At 44.7% G+C, this 17,781-nt stretch overlaps 1 protein-coding gene across 2 annotated transcripts in view; it reads right to left on the bottom strand.

The window, feature by feature from the left end:
* Positions 1-17,781, bottom strand: part of LOC140478981 (kinesin-like protein KIF24) — a 126,421-nt gene that overhangs the window by 106,798 nt on the left and 1,842 nt on the right. Inside the window, exon 2 of one of the 2 annotated variants that reach the window (XM_072572706.1) lies at positions 20-607. The exons of the other annotated variant lie outside the window; for it this stretch is intronic. Coding sequence (XP_072428807.1) covers positions 20-607 — 588 coding nt within the window. The remainder of the gene's footprint in view (positions 1-19; positions 608-17,781) is intronic. 2 annotated transcript variants of the gene reach the window in all.

The raw sequence follows: 17,781 nt of genomic DNA, 5'->3' as shown, positions 1-17,781 counted from the left end.
GAAACTGTCATTACAATACCTCAAGACAGCATGTGGTAGTCCATAATTATATCCTGAAACATGCAAAATCATTTTTGTATTTTGGATTGTTGAGCAATCAGCTTCCTTCTCAGGAAGAGAGTGCATATCCTTTAGACATAACTTGACAGGTAGCTGGTCAACTGGTGAAGAAGGTTTCGACAATCCTGAAGGAGTATCCTGAAGATTATTTTCAGATGATAGTGGAGGATAGCTACTGGTTTCAGAAACCTGACTGATATTGTCCCTTTTATGATTAGGTATGTACTCAAAGTTCAACTGACGCCGAGGGCCAGGTTTAGTTCTCTCCACAAAGACATTAAGTGAGTCTGGCTGGGAACAGTCAGTACTTGCACTGGCATCGTGGTCCTCATTTTGTACAGCTTTTATAATTTGAATGAGTTGGAATAAACGCTTTTGATCACGCATGCTATGCATTCCCAGCACAGAGTAATCATTCATGGTCAGCTTAACTAGATCTTGCGATTTCAGAAAACCCATTGCTGTGAAGTGAGTGTAATACTGCTCGAGTCCAGCTTCACGCAGACATTCGTAGAGACATGAGGACATTCTACCACTTATATTGCCACTAAAAAAGAAAAATGCAGATTAGATTTTCAAGTTCTACATTATTTTGGGAAAATTTCGCTAAACATTATTTTCAAGGTCTTGGTCTCAATAAACTGGAGTCTCCCAGAAAACAAATTGAATAGAATTACTTAATTCTACTTTATATAATATTTCTGCCTTTTCTAAATAAGTGTTCCCACTAATAGGAGGAAGTTTTAAATTACGATTAAATGAAATTTGGTCATTCCAAAATTAAACACTCTTATTTGGTATGAGTCAGATTAAAATCTCTGCTCCAATGTTATCCCAAATTCAGTCTTTTATTGAAGCCATGTGAATTTTCTCATTTTCATAGCACTGAGAAGGATTGCCCCCAACTCATGCCAACTTTTTGGCAGTTTGTACTTTGAACCAACAGTTATTAGGAACTAAGCAACACTAGGTAAATTGATTTCAACTATGAACTTTTCAGTTAACAGAAAGAGGAGACTTCTCTTCTGAATATTGAAAAAATGAAAAAAAAATCTGCTTTCCGAGTAAATAAACCCGACATACCGGAGACAGTAGATTCTGAATGCAAATATAGTATTGATAGCAACTATCTTAAAAATGATTAACCATATCTGCTCAGTAAAAGTATAGATATTAAAGAACAAAAGAACTAACAATTATAGAATGCCTTCACAGTCTCAGCATCTCCCAAAGTACCTTTAAGTCCCAGTTAAGTACCTTTGAAGCACAGAAACCTGTGTAATAGAGGGAACTGTAGCAAGCAATTGTGTAAAATGTGCACAAATAGTAATGAGCCAAACATAAACTGTTTACAATGAGTGTGTCCTCAGATATCTTCCAACAATCCATAAAATATTCAATTGCGACAAATAGCAGAAGAGCTGGCCCAGTTTTAGGTGTGATCCAACCCAGATCCTCCTCTTGGCTTTTGAATTACCAAACTCGAATATATTTGGAGCAATCCTACCACAAAACTGCTCCCACTTAGTTTAGTTCCTGTGCCAATTCCATCTGTGCTTCAAGTATTTCCTCATGCTGACTGATACTTTCCAATGGGAATCATCAGCATATTTGAATTATTGAATTGCACTGTAAAATCCTTCACTTTCCTCTTATGGGTAGTGATGCCACTAATGTTCTGGGACTTGTCCTACGGGAAATTCCCATCAGTGAAACCTCCAATAAATCCCTCTTCTCAATTTGTCTTGGTACCTGTGTTCTTGTGGTAGCATAACAGAAGCTTCTGCTGGTGGGGTTACATGAGTAGGATGCATGGAGGATTGTGGAGCACATACACCAGCAAAGACTAGCAGGGCTGCATGATAAGCTTCTATGTTGTCCATTATACATATTCCTATGTAATGGTGGTTGACAGATAGATGTGGATCTGGACAGCAGGAAAAACTTCTATACTCCTTGACTTCTTCAACCATCCTTTATTTCCTCTAAACTTGTCTATTGTAATGTTCCTCTAATGGTCACCTATCAATCATCTGAAATAAACTTGAAATCATTCAAACTCAGCATCATTATCCTAACTCTGACACAATGGTGCTCACCTAATGTATCCATGGTTGCCAATCTACATTGACTGCTAGTCCAGCAATGCCTTGACTTTAAAAATTCCCACCCTCATTTACAAATATATCACAGCCTCTCCCCATATTGTAGCCTCCTCTAGCCCTACAACTCAGATCTTAGCAATCTTCGGATGCCAGATTTTCCCTGCCTCAGAATTTATGCCTATGCCTTCAGTTTCCCAGGTTTACATTCTGGAATTCCCTCCCTAGACCTTTCTGCTTCTCTACTTTTGTTTCCTTTTTTGTGATGTTTCTTACAACTTTCTCTTTGACCAATCATTTAGTCACCAATCGTTACATCTCCTAACACAGCAAATTTTACTTCATAACTTACACTTTAAAAGGCACCATCAAGACTGAAGTTAATCATGTTGTTCCACAAGTCCTGCAGCTACAACTTCTGACAATGAGGCAAAAGCTTTATTACTGAATCAAGATTAGATTAAATAATATGAATTGCCCAAGCTGTAACCATTCCCTGATTCTAAATATAAAAAAAACTTCATAAGACTGATTTTCTGTGGTTGTTGTTATCGTAGTCAGTCCAGGGAATAGATTTGTTTTTAAATCTAATTTCATATTACATTTTATCTTAAATTTAGTGTTATATATTTGAAACTGAAAATAAATAATTTTCAATAATACATCTTTAATTGATGATAAACTCTTGTCACTTGTTCTGAGGTGTCCCTGACACTGCCTGGATGATCTAGCTGTTAAAAAAAAAACACCCAAGTTGTTTTTGTTTCTGGCAAAAAGAAACACAGCAATTGAAGCAAAAGTAAGCCATTGCCCTTTCACTCTGGTTCACCACTCTACATTGTGACTGATCATCTACTTCAATATTCCCACACTATCTTCACACCCCTGATGTAATTCAAAATCTATCAATCTGTCTTGAACTTGCTTAATGAATGAACTTCCAACACCTTCTAAGGTAGAGAATTCCATAGATTTCCCACCTCCTAACAGAAGAACTTCCTTTCAGTTAAATGAATTGCTTTTTATTCAGGGTAATTATCTCCTGTCGTAGATGTCATAGCCAGCTGTAACATCCTTTCTGCATTCCATTCAGACATCAATAATAGAACATATACTCACTGGAGCATACGTTCTCCATCCTCAATGATGTAAAAGCATATCAGTGCAAAAAATAAGGTTGAAGCATTCACAACCATCTTCAGCAAGAGGAGCTGAGTGGATGAGCCATCTCTGCACCCTCCAGTGGTCCCTAGCATTACAGTAACCACCTTTCAGCCAATTTGATTCACTCCACATATATCAAGAAATGGTTGGAGGCGTTGGATAATGCAAAGGCTTTGGGCCCTGACAACATTTCGACAATAACACTGAGGATTTGTGATTCCGAGTTTGTTTCTGTGCAGCTACAGTGCTGGCATCTACCCTACCATGCAAAACATTTCCCAGGTATATCCTGTATACAAAAAGCAAGACAAATCCAACACAGTCAATTACTGCCCCTCTCTACTGTCAATCAATAAAGTGATGGAACATGACATTAACAACACTATTAAGCAGCATTTACTTTGCAATAACCTGCTCACTGACGCACATTTTGGGTTCTGCAAAGGCCACTTAGCTCCTGGCTTCATTTATGTCTTGGCTCAAACATGGACAAAACAGCTGAATTCCCCAGGTGAGGACAGAGTGACAGACTTTGACATCAAGGTCACATTTGATCGAGTGTGACAACAAAGAGTCCTAGCAAAACTCAATGAGAATTAATGGGAACACTCTCCAGTGTGTGGAGTCAGAACTGGCACATTGGAAGATGGGTGATATTTGCTGGAACTGAAAATGTGTTGCTGGAAAAGCGCAGCAGGTCAGGCAGCATCCAAGGAGTAGGAGAATCGACGTTTCGGGCATGAGCCCTTCTTCAGGAATGAGCTCATGCCCGAAACGTCGATTCTCCTGCTCCTTGGATGCTGCCTGACCTGCTGCGCTTTTCCAGCAACACATTTTCAGCTCTGATCTCCAGCATCTGCAGTCCTTACTTTCTCCTAGAAGATTTTAACCTACTGTGAATCCTCTTACAAGGATGCCTTCCTTGAAGAAGCTCTCTTCCTCCCTCTACAAGGATTTCAGTGAGTCCCTCTCTCACTGCACACCCCAGGTCATCTCCTCTGCCCAGAAGCTCTTCAGTCACGTTCTCATACAAACCCGCTACCACAGCCACATCTCCTTCCTCAGCACCTGCCTATGGAACTGACTGACCCCACACGGACTCCGGACTACGTTCAGACCAACAAAATTTGGACCCAACCAGGACAACCAGTACCTACAACAAATCCGAAGCCTCAGCAACAGACCTCCCTCCGGATCCTCCGCTCCACGCTTGCAGCCATGCGCTGCTACCTTCATTCCCTGCAATTAGCCCTACCCCAGCTCAGGACAACACTCTCACAGACTTGCAAAGGACCTCTACTGTTCTTCATCCACAGAAGAATCCATACACTAAACAAACATTCCTGAAGAAGGGCTCATGCCCGAAACATCGATTCTCCTGCTCCTTGGATGCTGCCTGACCTGCTACGCTTTTCCAGCAACACATTTTCAGCTCTGATCTCCAGCACCTGCAGTCCTCACTTTCTCCTAGATGGTTGCTGGAGGTCAGTCATCTGAGTTCCAAGACATCTCTGCAGGAATTCCTCAGGATAGTGTCCTCAACCCAACCATCTTCAACTACGTCTGCAATGACCTTCTCTCCATAATGAGATCAAAAATGGGAATGTTTGCGATTGGTTGCACAATGTTTTGCACCATTCGCAACTCCTCAGATACTGAACCAATCCATGTCCAAATCCAACAAGATCTGAACAAAACCTAGGCTTGGGCCAATAAGTGACAAGTCGAAGTAACATTTGCACCACAGAGGCTAGGAACACTGCAGCGCAGAACTCACCTTCTGACTCCCCAAAGCCAGTCCAACATCTACAAGGCACACATCAGGCATAGATAATAGACAATAGACAATAGACAATAGATGCAGGAGTAGGCCATTCAGCCCTTCGAGCCTGCACCGCCATTCAATATGATCATGGCTGATCATTCCCAATCAGTATCCTGTTCCAGCCTTATCTCCATAACCCTCGACTCCACTATCTTTAAGAGCTCTATCCAATTCTTTCTTAAATGAATCCAGAGACTGGGCCTCCACTGCCCTCTGGGGCAGAGCATTCCACACAGCCACCACTCTCTGGGTGAAGTAGTTTCTCCTCATCTCTGTCCTAAATGGTCTACGCCGTATTTTTAAGTTGTGTCCTCTGGTTCGGCACTCACCCATCAGCGGAAATATGTTTCCTCCTGCCAGAGTGTCCAATCCTTTCATAATCCTATACGTTTCAATCAGATCCCCTCTCAGTCTTCTAAACTCAAGGGTATACAAGCCCAGTCGCTTCAGTCTTTCAGTGTAAGGCAATCCTGCCATTCCAGGAATTGACCTCGTGAACCTACGCTGCATTCCCTCAATAGCCAGAATGTCTTTCCTCAAATTTGGAGACCAGAACTGTACACAGTACTCCAGGTGTGGTCTCACCAGGGCCCTGTACAGCTGCAGAAGCACCTCTTTGCTTCTATACTCAATTCCTCTTGTTATGAAGGCCAGCATGCTATTAGCCTTCTTCACGACCTGCTGTACCTGCATGCTTGCCTTCATTGACTGGTGGACAAGAACACCCAGATCTCTCTGAACAGCCCCTTTACCTAATTTGATACCATTGAGGTAGTAATCTGCCTTCCTGTTCTTGCCACCAAAGTGGATAACCAGACATTTATCTACATTAAACTGCATCTGCCATGCATCTGCCCACTCACCTAACTTGTCCAGGTCACCCTGTAATCTCCTAACATCCTCATCACATTTCATCCTGCCACCCAGCTTTGTATCATCAGCAAATTTGCTAATGTTATTGCTGATACCATCTTCTATATCATTAACATATATTGTAAAAAGCTGCGGTCCCAGCACGGATCCCTGGTCACTGCCTGCCATTCCGAAATGGAGCCGTTAATCACTACCCTTTGTTTCCTATTAGCCAACCAATTCTCTATCCAATCTAGTACTTTGCCCCCAATACCATGCGCCCTAATTTTACTCACTAACCTCTTGTGTGGGACTTTATCAAAAGCTTTCTGAAAGTCCAGGTACACTACATCCACTGGATCTCCCTCGTCCATCTTCCGAGTTACATCCTCAAAAAATTCAAGAAGATTAGTCAAGCATGATTTCCCCTTCATAAATCCATGCTGACTCTGTCCTATCCTGTTACTATTATCCAGATGTGCCGTAATTTCATCCTTTATAATAGACTCCAGCATCTTTCCCACCACTGAGGTCAGACTAACTGGTCTATAATTTCCTGCTTTCTCCCGCCCACCCTTCTTAAAAAGTGGCACAACATTAGCCGCCCTCCAATCCTCAGGAACCGACCCCGATTCTATTGAACTCTGGAAAATAATCACCAGCGCATCCACGATTTCCCGAGCCACCTCCTTCAGTACACTGGGATGCAGGCCATCAGGTCCCGGAGACTTATCAACCTTCAGACCCAACAGTCTCTCCAACACCAAATCCTGGCAAATATAAAATCCCTTAAGTTCAGGTCCTTCAGCCACTGTTACCTCAGGGAGATTGCTTGTGTCTTCCCCAGTGAACACAGATCTGAAGTACCCATTTAATTCCTCTGCCATTTCTTTGTTCCCAGTAATATATTCCCCTGTTTCTGTCTTCAAGGGCCCAATTTTTGTCCTAACCATTTGTTTGCCTTGGACATACCTAAAAAAGCTTTTACTATCCTCCTTTATATTCTTGGCCAGTTTACCTTCGTACCTCATTTTTCCTCTGCGTATTTCCTTCTTAGTAATCCTCTGTTGCTCTTTAAAAGCTTCCCAGTCCTCAGTTTTCCCACTTATCTTTGCTATGTTATACTTTTTCTCTTTTAACTTTATATGTTTCTTTACTTCCCTCATCAGCCACGACCGCCCATGTCTCCTCCTGGGATCTTTCTTCCTTTTAGGAATGAACTGATCCTGCAACTTCTGCATTATACACAGAAATATCCGCCATTGTTCCTCCACAGTCTTCCCTGTTAAGGTATTGCACCATTGAACTTTGGCCAGTTGCTCCCTCATAGCTCCATATTTCCCTTTATTCAACTGAAATATTGTCACTTCTGATTGTACCCACTCCCTCTCAAATTGCAGATTGAAGCTTATTGTATTATGGTCACTACTTCCCAATGGCTCCTTCACTTCGAGGTCACTGACCAATTCTGGTTCGTTACACAATACCAGATCCAGAATCGCCTTATCCCTGGTCGGCTCCAGCACCAGCTGCTCTAAAAATCCATCTCTGAGGCACTCCACAAAGTCTCTTTCTTGAGGCCCGATACCATCCTGATTCTCCCAGTCTACCTGCATGTTAAAATCCCCCATAACAACTGTAGTAACATCTTTGCGACAAGCCAATTTCAGCTCCTGATTCAACTTACATCCGACAGCCAGACTACTGTTTGGGGGCCTGTAGATGACTCCCATGAGGGTCTTTTTACCCTTAGTGTTTCGAAGCTCTATCCACACTGACTCTACATCCCCTGACTCTAGGTCCCCCCGCGCAAGGGACTGAATATCCTCCCTTACCAACAAGGCCACCCCACCCCCTCTGCCCGTCAGTCTGTCCTTACGATAGCACGTGTAGCCTTGAATATTCATTTCCCAGGCCCTTTCCCCATGAAGCCACGTCTCAATTATCCCCACAATGTGATGGAACATTCCACATTTGCCTTGATGAGTGCAGCTCTAACTGCATTCAAGAGGTTTCTACCTACCCTGCTAGTTACAAATTTAAAAACCTCTAAACAATCTGTCAAATTTAATTTCCCTTTCATAAATCCACACTGATTCCTTCCAACTGTGCTATGATTTTCTAAGAGGTCCATTATTGTATTCTTAAATAACAAATTCCAACATTTTCTTTCTAATGGAGCTTCCCCATTTCCCTGTTCTTTCATTTCTGAACAGTGGTGTTGCATTTCTAACCCACAGGGACTATTCTAGGATCTAGGGATTTCATGAAGATCAAAATCAAAACATGGACCATCTCTGTGGACACTTCTTATAAAACCTTTGGCAATCAGGTCCAGAGATTTGACACTTTTTTAGGCCACTTAACCTCTCCAGTAATATTTCTTCAAGTTGTTCATTCTCACTAGATCTGGGTTTTTTTCCTGCCAGCTACGATGAAGAATGCCCAGATTGCAGTGAATGGCAAACTCACCACTGACCTTGCAGAAACTGACCACAAAGAATTAGTAATCTCTGCAGCATGGATTTCACCTTTACCAAAACTCACCTAAGTAAAGGGGAACTTGGTGTTAGCAATAGGAATGCCATTAAGCAAAATCAACAGTCACAGAGGCATTTGCTGAGAGAAAATGAGGAAGTCAAATGCATTTATTATATTTTAATAATAAGTGTTACTAATATTAGTAACACTTCCTATGAATTTTATTTGACTTGGAAACACATATTAGAAGCTAAACTATTATAAACTTGGAACTTTTATGATTGAACATTTTCCGATTACAAGCATAATTTTCTAGAACCAGACAGGTTCTTTATTCAATAATTATGACATAGTATTCTTAACCACTGACTTCTAGATTTTGATATTTAACTACGTATGCTTGGACTGTAGAGTCTCAGAAGAAACAAACATGAACATCTTCATCATTACCTCTGCATAATCCAGGCTAATGTACAGTACTTGAGAAGCACAGCAGTCAGGCAGCATTCGTGGAGCAGGAGAATCGACGTTTCAGAATTCCTGATGAAGGGCTAATGCCCAAAATGTCAATTCCTCTGCTCCTCGGATGCTGCATAAGCTGCTGTGCTTTTCCAGCATTACACTCTTGGCTCTGAGCTCCAACATCTGCATTCTTCACTTTCTCCTAAAGTACAGAACTTGCTTATTAACTCTCAATTTCAAATTTCCCATTATAATTTCTCAGTCTCTGCCTCCAATTGACATTTATTTTCACTAACCACATCCTTTTTACCAACAGACACAAGTATATTAATTTTTTTTATAGTGATCCTTGGTATTTTAACAAATGAAAAGATAGAACATAATGATCAATTTCATGGTTTTCTTTGCTTAATCCTAAAATCTTCACAGCTCTCAGATTTCCTCCTCTTTTTGGCAACATTATAAGCCCCTTCCTATCAAAAGACTTGGAAATTTCTTCAGCCAGAGTGGTGAATCTGTGAAATTCGTTGTGACAGAAGTCTGTGGAGGCAGTGGTAGGGAAATCTGTTATTTAAGAAGACAATAATGGACCTCTCTGAATTTAAGACATGGATAGACAGGTTTTTGATTAATGAGAAGACAGGAAAATGTGGCTGAGAAACATATCAGCCATCGTCCAATGGCGGAGCAGACTTAGTGGGTCAAATGTCTTAATTCTGTTCCTACATCTTATGGTCTTATGGTACTACAGAAAGTCAGACTGAAGAAATATTACTGGAAAATAGGAAAATGCTGATAATTTGAGTGGGTATTTTGCAACAGTCTTCATTACAGAGCTTAAAAGTAACATCCCAGGAGTAACAAACCGTGTAATGGAAGGGAACGAGCAATTCAGGAGAAGCAAATCAGAAGGGAAGCGGTGCTAAGTAGTTGGAGATACAGGCTGACATTGGCCCAGGTACTGATGGACTTCATCATGATGCATTTTAAAAGATGTAGCTCATGAGATAATTGATGCATTGGTTCTAATTTCCCAAAGCACTGATTCAAGGATGGTCCCAACAGATTGGAAGATAGAAGCTGTAACTCCTTTATTCAAAAAAGAGAGACAGGAAGCAGGAAAGCAAAGGCCAGTTAGCTTTGGATAGAACAATTGTTGATGCCAAAATCGCACTTCATACCAGTTTTACATAATGTGACTCTTGTACTTCATGTCTCTATTACTAAATCCAAGGATACTGTGTACTTTATCAATAGTTCAGAATGCTTCCTGTCTTTTTTGCCATCCACAAATGTTGCGATTGTACCATGTAGACCAAGATCTATGTCATTAGCATATCATGAAGTTTAAGGGTCCAAACATACCCATAGGGAACTCTCGTACAAATCTTATTCCAATTCAAAAATGACCCATTAACTACTCCTTCCTCAAAGTTCAGGAACTCCGCACCGCCCGATTCTACCTCCTACCCAAGATCCAAAAGTCTGACTACCCCGGCCAACCCATTGTGCCAGCCTGCTCCTGCCCCACCGAACACATCTCCACCTACCGCGATACTGTCCTATCTCCCCGGTCCAGGAACTCCACACATATGTTCGGGATGCCACCCACACCCTCCACCTCCTCCAAGATTTTGTTTCCCTGGCCCCCAATGCCTCATCTTCATTATGGACATTCAGTCCCTCTCCACCTCCATGCGCCATGACTAGGGCCTCCAAGCCCTCAGTTTCGTCTTCTCCCAATGTCCCCACCAAGATCTTTCCACTGACACTCTTATTCGTTTGGTTGAACTGGTCCTCACTGCCAACAATTTCTCCTTCCAATCTTCCTGCTTCCTCAAGACGAAAGGGGTAGCCATGGGCACCCACATAGTCCCAGGCTATACCTTCCTCTGTCGGCTACGTAGAACAGTCCATCTTCCAGAGTTATGCTGGCACCACTCCCCACCGCTTCCTCCACTACATTGATGACTGCATCATTGCCACCTCGTGCTCCCACGAGGAAGTCGAACAGTTTATCAGCTTCACCAACACACATTCCACCCTGACTTTAAATTCACCTGGACCATCTCTGACACCTCCTTCCCCTTCCTAGACCTCTCCATCTCCATCCACAAGGACCAACTCAATATTGTCATTTTTTTTTTACAAACCCACCAACTCCCGCAGCTACCTGGATTACACCTCCTCCAATCCTACCTCCTGCAAAAATGCTATCCCATATTCCTAATTCCTCCGCCTCTGCCGTATCTGCTCCCAGGAGGACGAGTTCCACCACAGAATACGCCAAATGGCCTCCTGCTTCAAAGACCGTAATTTCCCATCCCACGTGGTTGAAAATGCCCTCCAATGCATCTCATCCACGTCCCGCACCTCCGTCCTCAAATCCTGCCCCTCCAACAAGGACAGACCCCCACCCTAGTTCCTACCTTCCACCCCACCAATCTCCGTATAAATCGCATCATCTGCTGACATTTCCACCACCTACAACTGGACCCCACCACCAGGGATATAATTTCCCTCCCCACCCCTATCCGCCTTCCGCAAAGACTGTTGCCTCCGCGACTACCTGGTCACGTCCATGCCCCCTAACAAGCCACCCTCCCTCCTGGCACCTTCCTCTGCCACTGCAGGAATTGCAAAACCTGCACCCACACCTCCCCTCTTACCTCCGTCCAAGGCCCCAAAGGAGCGTTCCACATCCAAAGTTTTACCTACACTTCCACACGTCATTTATTGTATCTGTTGCTCCCAATGCAGTCTCCTCTACATATTAGGGAGATTGGATGCCTTCTTGCACAGCACTTTAGAGAACAACTCCAGGGTCACCCACATCAATCAACCCCACCACCCCATGGCCGAATATTTCAACTCCCCCTCCCACCCTGCCGAGGACCTGCAGGTCCTGGGCCTCCTCCATCATCACTTCCTCTCCACCTGACGCCTGGAGGAAGATCGCCTCATCTTCCACCTTGGGACCCTTCAACCCCAGGGCATCAATGTGGTCTTCACCAGTTTCCTCATTTCCCCACACCACCACATTACCCCAGTTCCAACCTTCCAGCTCAGTATCGCTCTCATGACCTGTCCTACCTGTCAATCTTCCTTCCCACCTATCCACTCCACCCTCCTGTCTGGAATATCACCTTTGCCTCCACCTATTGCACTCTCAGCTACCTTCTCCCCAGCCCCACCCGCCCTCCCATTTATCTCTCCCCCCTCATTCCTGATGAAGAGCTCCGGTCCGAAAAGTTGATTTCCCTGCTCCTCAGATGCTGCCTGACCTGTTGTCCTTTTCCAGCAACACTCTCAACCCGGTACTTTCTCTCCACCCCCACCCTCCTCTCACTTATCTCTCCACCCTTCAGGCTCTCTGCCTGTATTCCTGGTAAAGGGCTTTTGCCCGAACCGTCGATTTTACTGCTCCTCGGATGCTGCCTGAACTGCTGTGCTCTTCCAGCACCACTAATCCAGAACACTCTCAACCCTACTACTCTTCCTGTCAATGTTGTTACTGCCTATTTCTTTCCATGAGCTATAAGTTTTCTCTAGTCTGATACGTAGCACTAAGTCTATCTGTAATATTAAAAGGTTAAGTGGGACTATCTCCCTGGACATTAATATAATATTAAAGGGTTAAATTGCACTATCTTTAGGTGGGGACGAAAGCATGAAAAAATGCAGATGACTATCCATTGTAATTTTCACTTCATTTTGACAATAGCAGGGCAGTAATGTCTATCTAAACTATCAATTCAATCTCTTCCATTCAGAAATGCTTTCTGGCCAGAGATACATCACACCTGCATTGTTTTAGGAAAGCACGGATTAAGGAAATCGCCTGCAGAACGCTTCCCCAGGATTAGGACATTAGCATTTGCATTATCTCCAAGGATGATCTCATCCTGCCATTGTGCCTGGGGTAATAAGTGATTGTGAGTAATTGGGGGTTGTCTTGAGTGGCATGTAACTGTGGGGGAGTGACCAGAGTATGTGTCAGAATTGCAACTGACCTGTATAAAGGGTGCCCTTTCTATATTCAGAGTCTCGCTTTGATCTTTGCATGCCTACTCTCTCGGTCAGATCCACCGACATCAAGCCGGTGTTCTTCTCTGATCACTGCCTCCTGCTGGCCGACTGTCACCTACAGGACGAGCAGCGGGCTGGTAAGGGAAGTGGAAGCTGAACACAAAGCTGCTGACCCTGGGAAACATTGAGGAGCTCAAGAGGGACTACGCAGGTTGGAGAACCGTGAAGCCCCTCTTTGAATCTCCAGCAGACTGGTGGGAAACAGTAAAAGGCTCTTCATCCTCAAAAGGTGTTCAGGAGGCGAGACAGAGGCGGGGAAAACTGTCCCAGCACCAGGAAAGTATGCAGAACCTGCTTCTGCTGCAGACGATGGGGGTCAAGGTCACAGAGGACCTCAAGGAGGTGAAGGGCCAGCAAGCCTCGCTCTTTGTCTCGGAGGCCTCCAAGATAATCTTCCGGTCCAGGGTCCACTCCATGGAGCAGGATGAGATGTGCTCACATTTCTTCTTCCAGAAGGTGCACAAAGAGAGCTCCGCGCTCAGCAGCTTGAAGGAAGAAGATGGCTCGATAACATCATCTCAGGCTGACGTCATGAGGATCAGCAAATTCTTTTATGCCAGACTGTAATGATGCGAAGCCAATCAACAGTGCGGCCTCCCAGTCGTTCTTGTCCTCTATCACGGAGGTCTTAAGACAACAGAACATGGGAGAGGCTGGACCAGCTGCTATCTCTGGACGAGCTAACCAAGGTCCTCGAGTCCTTTGAAAAGAATAAAACTCCCGGCAGCAACGGCTTACCAGTCGAGCTCTATTCTGCTCTGTGGGTCTTGATTGGCCAGGACCTGCTGGAGGTGTATGTCAGTATGCTTCTGGCAGGTACCATGAGTGAATCCATGAAGAAAGGCATCATCACCCTCATCTACGAGCGGAAGGGGGAGAGGGAGGAAATCAGAAATTGGAGACCAATCTCACTACTGAATGTGGATAACAAAATTTTGTCAAAGGTTATCGCCAACCAGGTCAGGTCTGCTCTGGGGTCAGTGATTCATCCTGACTAAACCTGCGCTGTACCGGGCAGGAAGATCGCTGAGAGTCTCGCACTCCTCAGGGATACGATCACCTATGTGCAGGACAGAGGGTTGGACACCTGCCTCATCAGCCTGGATCAGGAGAATGCCTTTGACAGGATATCACACACGTACATGAGAGATGTTCTCTCCAAATTGGGCTTTGGGGGAGAGAATCTGCAATTGGATCAGACTGCTCTACACCAACATTGTCAGTGCAGTCTCAATCAATGGGCGGGAATCAGATAGCTTCCCAGTCAGATCTGGAGTCAGGCAGGGCTGCCCTCTCTCTCCTGCCTTGTTTGTGCGCTGCATAGAGTAATTTGCCAAGTCCATCAGGAAGGATGTGAGCCTGAGAGGGGTGACTATTCCTGGCAGCGGAGGCCTACAAGTTAAGGCCTCCCTGTACATGGATGATGTCGCCGTTTTCTGCTTGGATCCGCTTTCTGTGCGCAGACTCATATGTAACCAGTTCGAACGGGCCTCAGGGGCCAAGGTAAACCGAGGCAAGAACGAGGCCATGCTCTTCGGGAACTGGGCCGACCAATCCTTGAGCCCCTTCACCGTCAGGACTGACCACCTGAAGATGCTGGGTAATTGGTACGGGGCGGGGGGGGGGTGGCGTGCGCCAAGTCTTGGGAGGAGCGTATCAGCAATGTGAGGCAGAAACTGGGCAGATGGAAGCTACGGTTGCTCTCCATCGCAGGAAAAAACCTGGGTCATCAGGTGTGAGGCACTGTCGTTGCTGTTATGCGTGGTACAGGTCTGGCCTATTCCCAGAACCTGTGCCGCTGCAGTCACCCGGGCCATCTTCCAGTTTATATGGAGATCAAAGATGGACCGGATCCGAAGGGACTCGGTGTATAAAGATCTGGGCAACAGGGGAAAAAACACACCCAATGCCACCCTCACCCTGATGGCCACCTTTGTGTGTGGCTGCATCAAGCTGTGCGTGGATCCCCGGTACGCAAACACCAAGTGTCACTACATACTGAGGTTCTACCTGTCCCCGGTGTTGCAAAGGATGGGTCTGGCCTCGCTGCCGTGGAACAGTCCAAGTAGTTTGACCATTCCATATCACCTGTCCTTCGTGGAGAAGTTTATGAAGATAAGCACCTTTGACTACAAGTCCATCAGGAAGTGGTCAGCACGTAGTGTCCTTGAGACCCTTCGGGAAATGGAGAGGGCGGATCCTATCGAGCGGTTCCCTGAGCAGACTGTCAAAGCCATTTGGCCTCATCACCAGAACTTTCCAACAAGCACCAAGACATGGCTTGGCTGGAGAAGGGGTCTGCCTGTGAGATCCTTTATGCACGCCCAGACTCTCTCCCGCACCGCACGCTGCCCTCGAAGCGGCTGCAGGGGGGGGGACGAGACTGTCACACACCTCCTTCTGGAATGTGCCTATGCAGGAGAAGTCTAGAGAGGAATGCAGTGATGTTTGTCGAGGTTCGTCCTGAGCAGCGCCGTGACGTGGGACTCCATGCTCTACGGTCTGTTCCCCAGGACACACACCGAGACGAAAATCAATTGTGCCTGGAGGATCATCAACTCAGTGATGGACACTCTCTGGGCAGTCTGAAACCTGTTGATCTTCCTGCTGAAGGAGTTGACCCCAACTGAGTGTTGCAGACTGGCATATTCCAAGATCCACGACTACGTGTTGAGGGACACGCTGAAGCTTGGAGCAGCTCTCGCCAAGGCACGGTGGGGAAAGACCACCGTGTAACATCTGCCTGCCTAAGTCATCTGTGCTCCACTAACACCTCAGCAGAGGAGCTGGATAGTAAATCTGCAGACTTGTATATAGGAAAAATAAATTTCGATGTCTGTATAGAAAGCAAAGTAATGTGTGCACAAGAATGGCATGATCAATTGTATAGAGATCCAAATAATTTTATGAAAAGTTTAGTTTTGAAATTAAAAAAAAGGGTCAAAGGGAGTCAACTAGCTTGTATTGTACTGTACGTAATAAATTTGGTTGCTTGTTCATAGAAGTTGGTGTGTTGCAGTTGCATCAAGTGTGTAAGAACCTCAGGAGTAAAAGAACTTAACACGTCAACTCTGCATTGGTCAAAAACCAGCACTTAACTACTCGAACTTAGCCCATAGCCTTGTATGTTTTGCATCGCAAGTACATGTCTGAATAATTTTTAAATGTTAAGGATTTTGCCTGTACCACCTATACAAATGAGACCCACATCCCCTTACGTTTCCTGCCTTACATCTACGTCCCGTAGTCAATGATCTCTCCACCAAGGGAAAATGTTTCTTCTTACCTTACCCTATCTATGCCTCCATAATTTTATAAATCTGATTCTCCTCTGTCAACACCTCAGTTTCCTCAGTTCTAAAGAAAATAAGGCACAAAGTGAGTACTGCAGATACTGGAGATTAGAGCCAAGAGTGTGGTGTTGGAAAGGCACAGCACATCAGGCAGCATCCGAGGAGCAGGAAAATCGACGTTTTGGGCAAAAGCCCTTCATCAGGCATTCCAAAACGTTGATTTTCCTGCTCCTCAGTTGCTGCCTAACCTGCTGTGCTTTTCCAGCATGACACTCTTGGCTCCAAAGAAAATAACCTAGTCTATCCAGTCTCTCTTTAAAACTAAAACACTCCAGCCCAGGCAAAATTTTAGTAAATCTCCTCTGCACTCTCTCCAGCACTATCACATATAATGTAGACTCCAGAACTACACACAACACTCTAGCTTTGGCCTAACCGACATTTTATACATTTCCAACATACCTTCCTTAAACTCCATGCCTCGGCTCATAAAGGCAAGTATTCAATAAGCCTTCTTAACCACTCAATCTATTTGGTCTGCTATTTTAAGCAACCAGTGGATATGTACACCAAGGTCCCTATATCCTCAGGGTTCCCCAAGGTCCGAGCAGTCATCATGTACCTCCTTGAAGAAAGTGAGGACTGCAAAGGCTGGAGATCACAGTCAAAGAGTGTGATGCTAGAAAAACACAGCTGGTCAGGCAGCATCTGAGGAGCAAGAGAATCAACGTTTCAGGCATAAGCTCTTCATCAGAAATGAGGCTTATGGACCAAGAGGGCTAAAATATCAATGGAAGGGGGGTTATCTATCGCATTCCCAGCTACCTTCGTCCCAGCTTCACCCCTCTCTCGTTAATCTCTCAGCTCCCTAGGCCCACAAGCCTCATTACTGACGAAGGGCTTATGTCTGAAACGTCAAATCTCCTGCTCCTCGGATGCTGCCTGACCAGCTCTGCTTTTCCAGAACCGCACTCTTTGATCATGTATCTCCTTACCTCGTTTGGTTTGCCCAAGTGTATCACCTCACACTTAACTAGATTTCATGTCATTTGCCTGATTGGCCCATCTAACCAGCAGGTTTATATCCTCTTGACATTTAAGGTTATCCTCCTCATTATTTATCATAACTTCTCCAAAATTACTGATTAACCTTCCTACATTAAAGCTAAGTCACATATATAAAACAGCAAGGGCCCCAACACGGATCCCTGTGGGACCTCACTCAACACAGACTTCCAATCAAGAAACACCCTTTGACCACCACCCTCTTCTTTCTGCCACTCAGCCAATTCTGGATGCAATTTGCCAACTTTCCCTGGATACAAAGGACTCTTACCTGCGCTATCAGTGTCTCCCATGTTGAGCTTTTTCAAAAGTCTAGCTGAAGTCCAATTAGACTGTAAAATGCATTACTCTCATCTATACACCTGGTCACCTCTTCAAAAACAAACAA

The sequence above is a fragment of the Chiloscyllium punctatum genome, chromosome 1 (genome assembly GCF_047496795.1).
Source record: "Chiloscyllium punctatum isolate Juve2018m chromosome 1, sChiPun1.3, whole genome shotgun sequence".
Lineage (NCBI taxonomy): Eukaryota > Metazoa > Chordata > Chondrichthyes > Orectolobiformes > Hemiscylliidae > Chiloscyllium > Chiloscyllium punctatum.
This window is presented reverse-complemented; position numbering and strand designations above follow the sequence as displayed.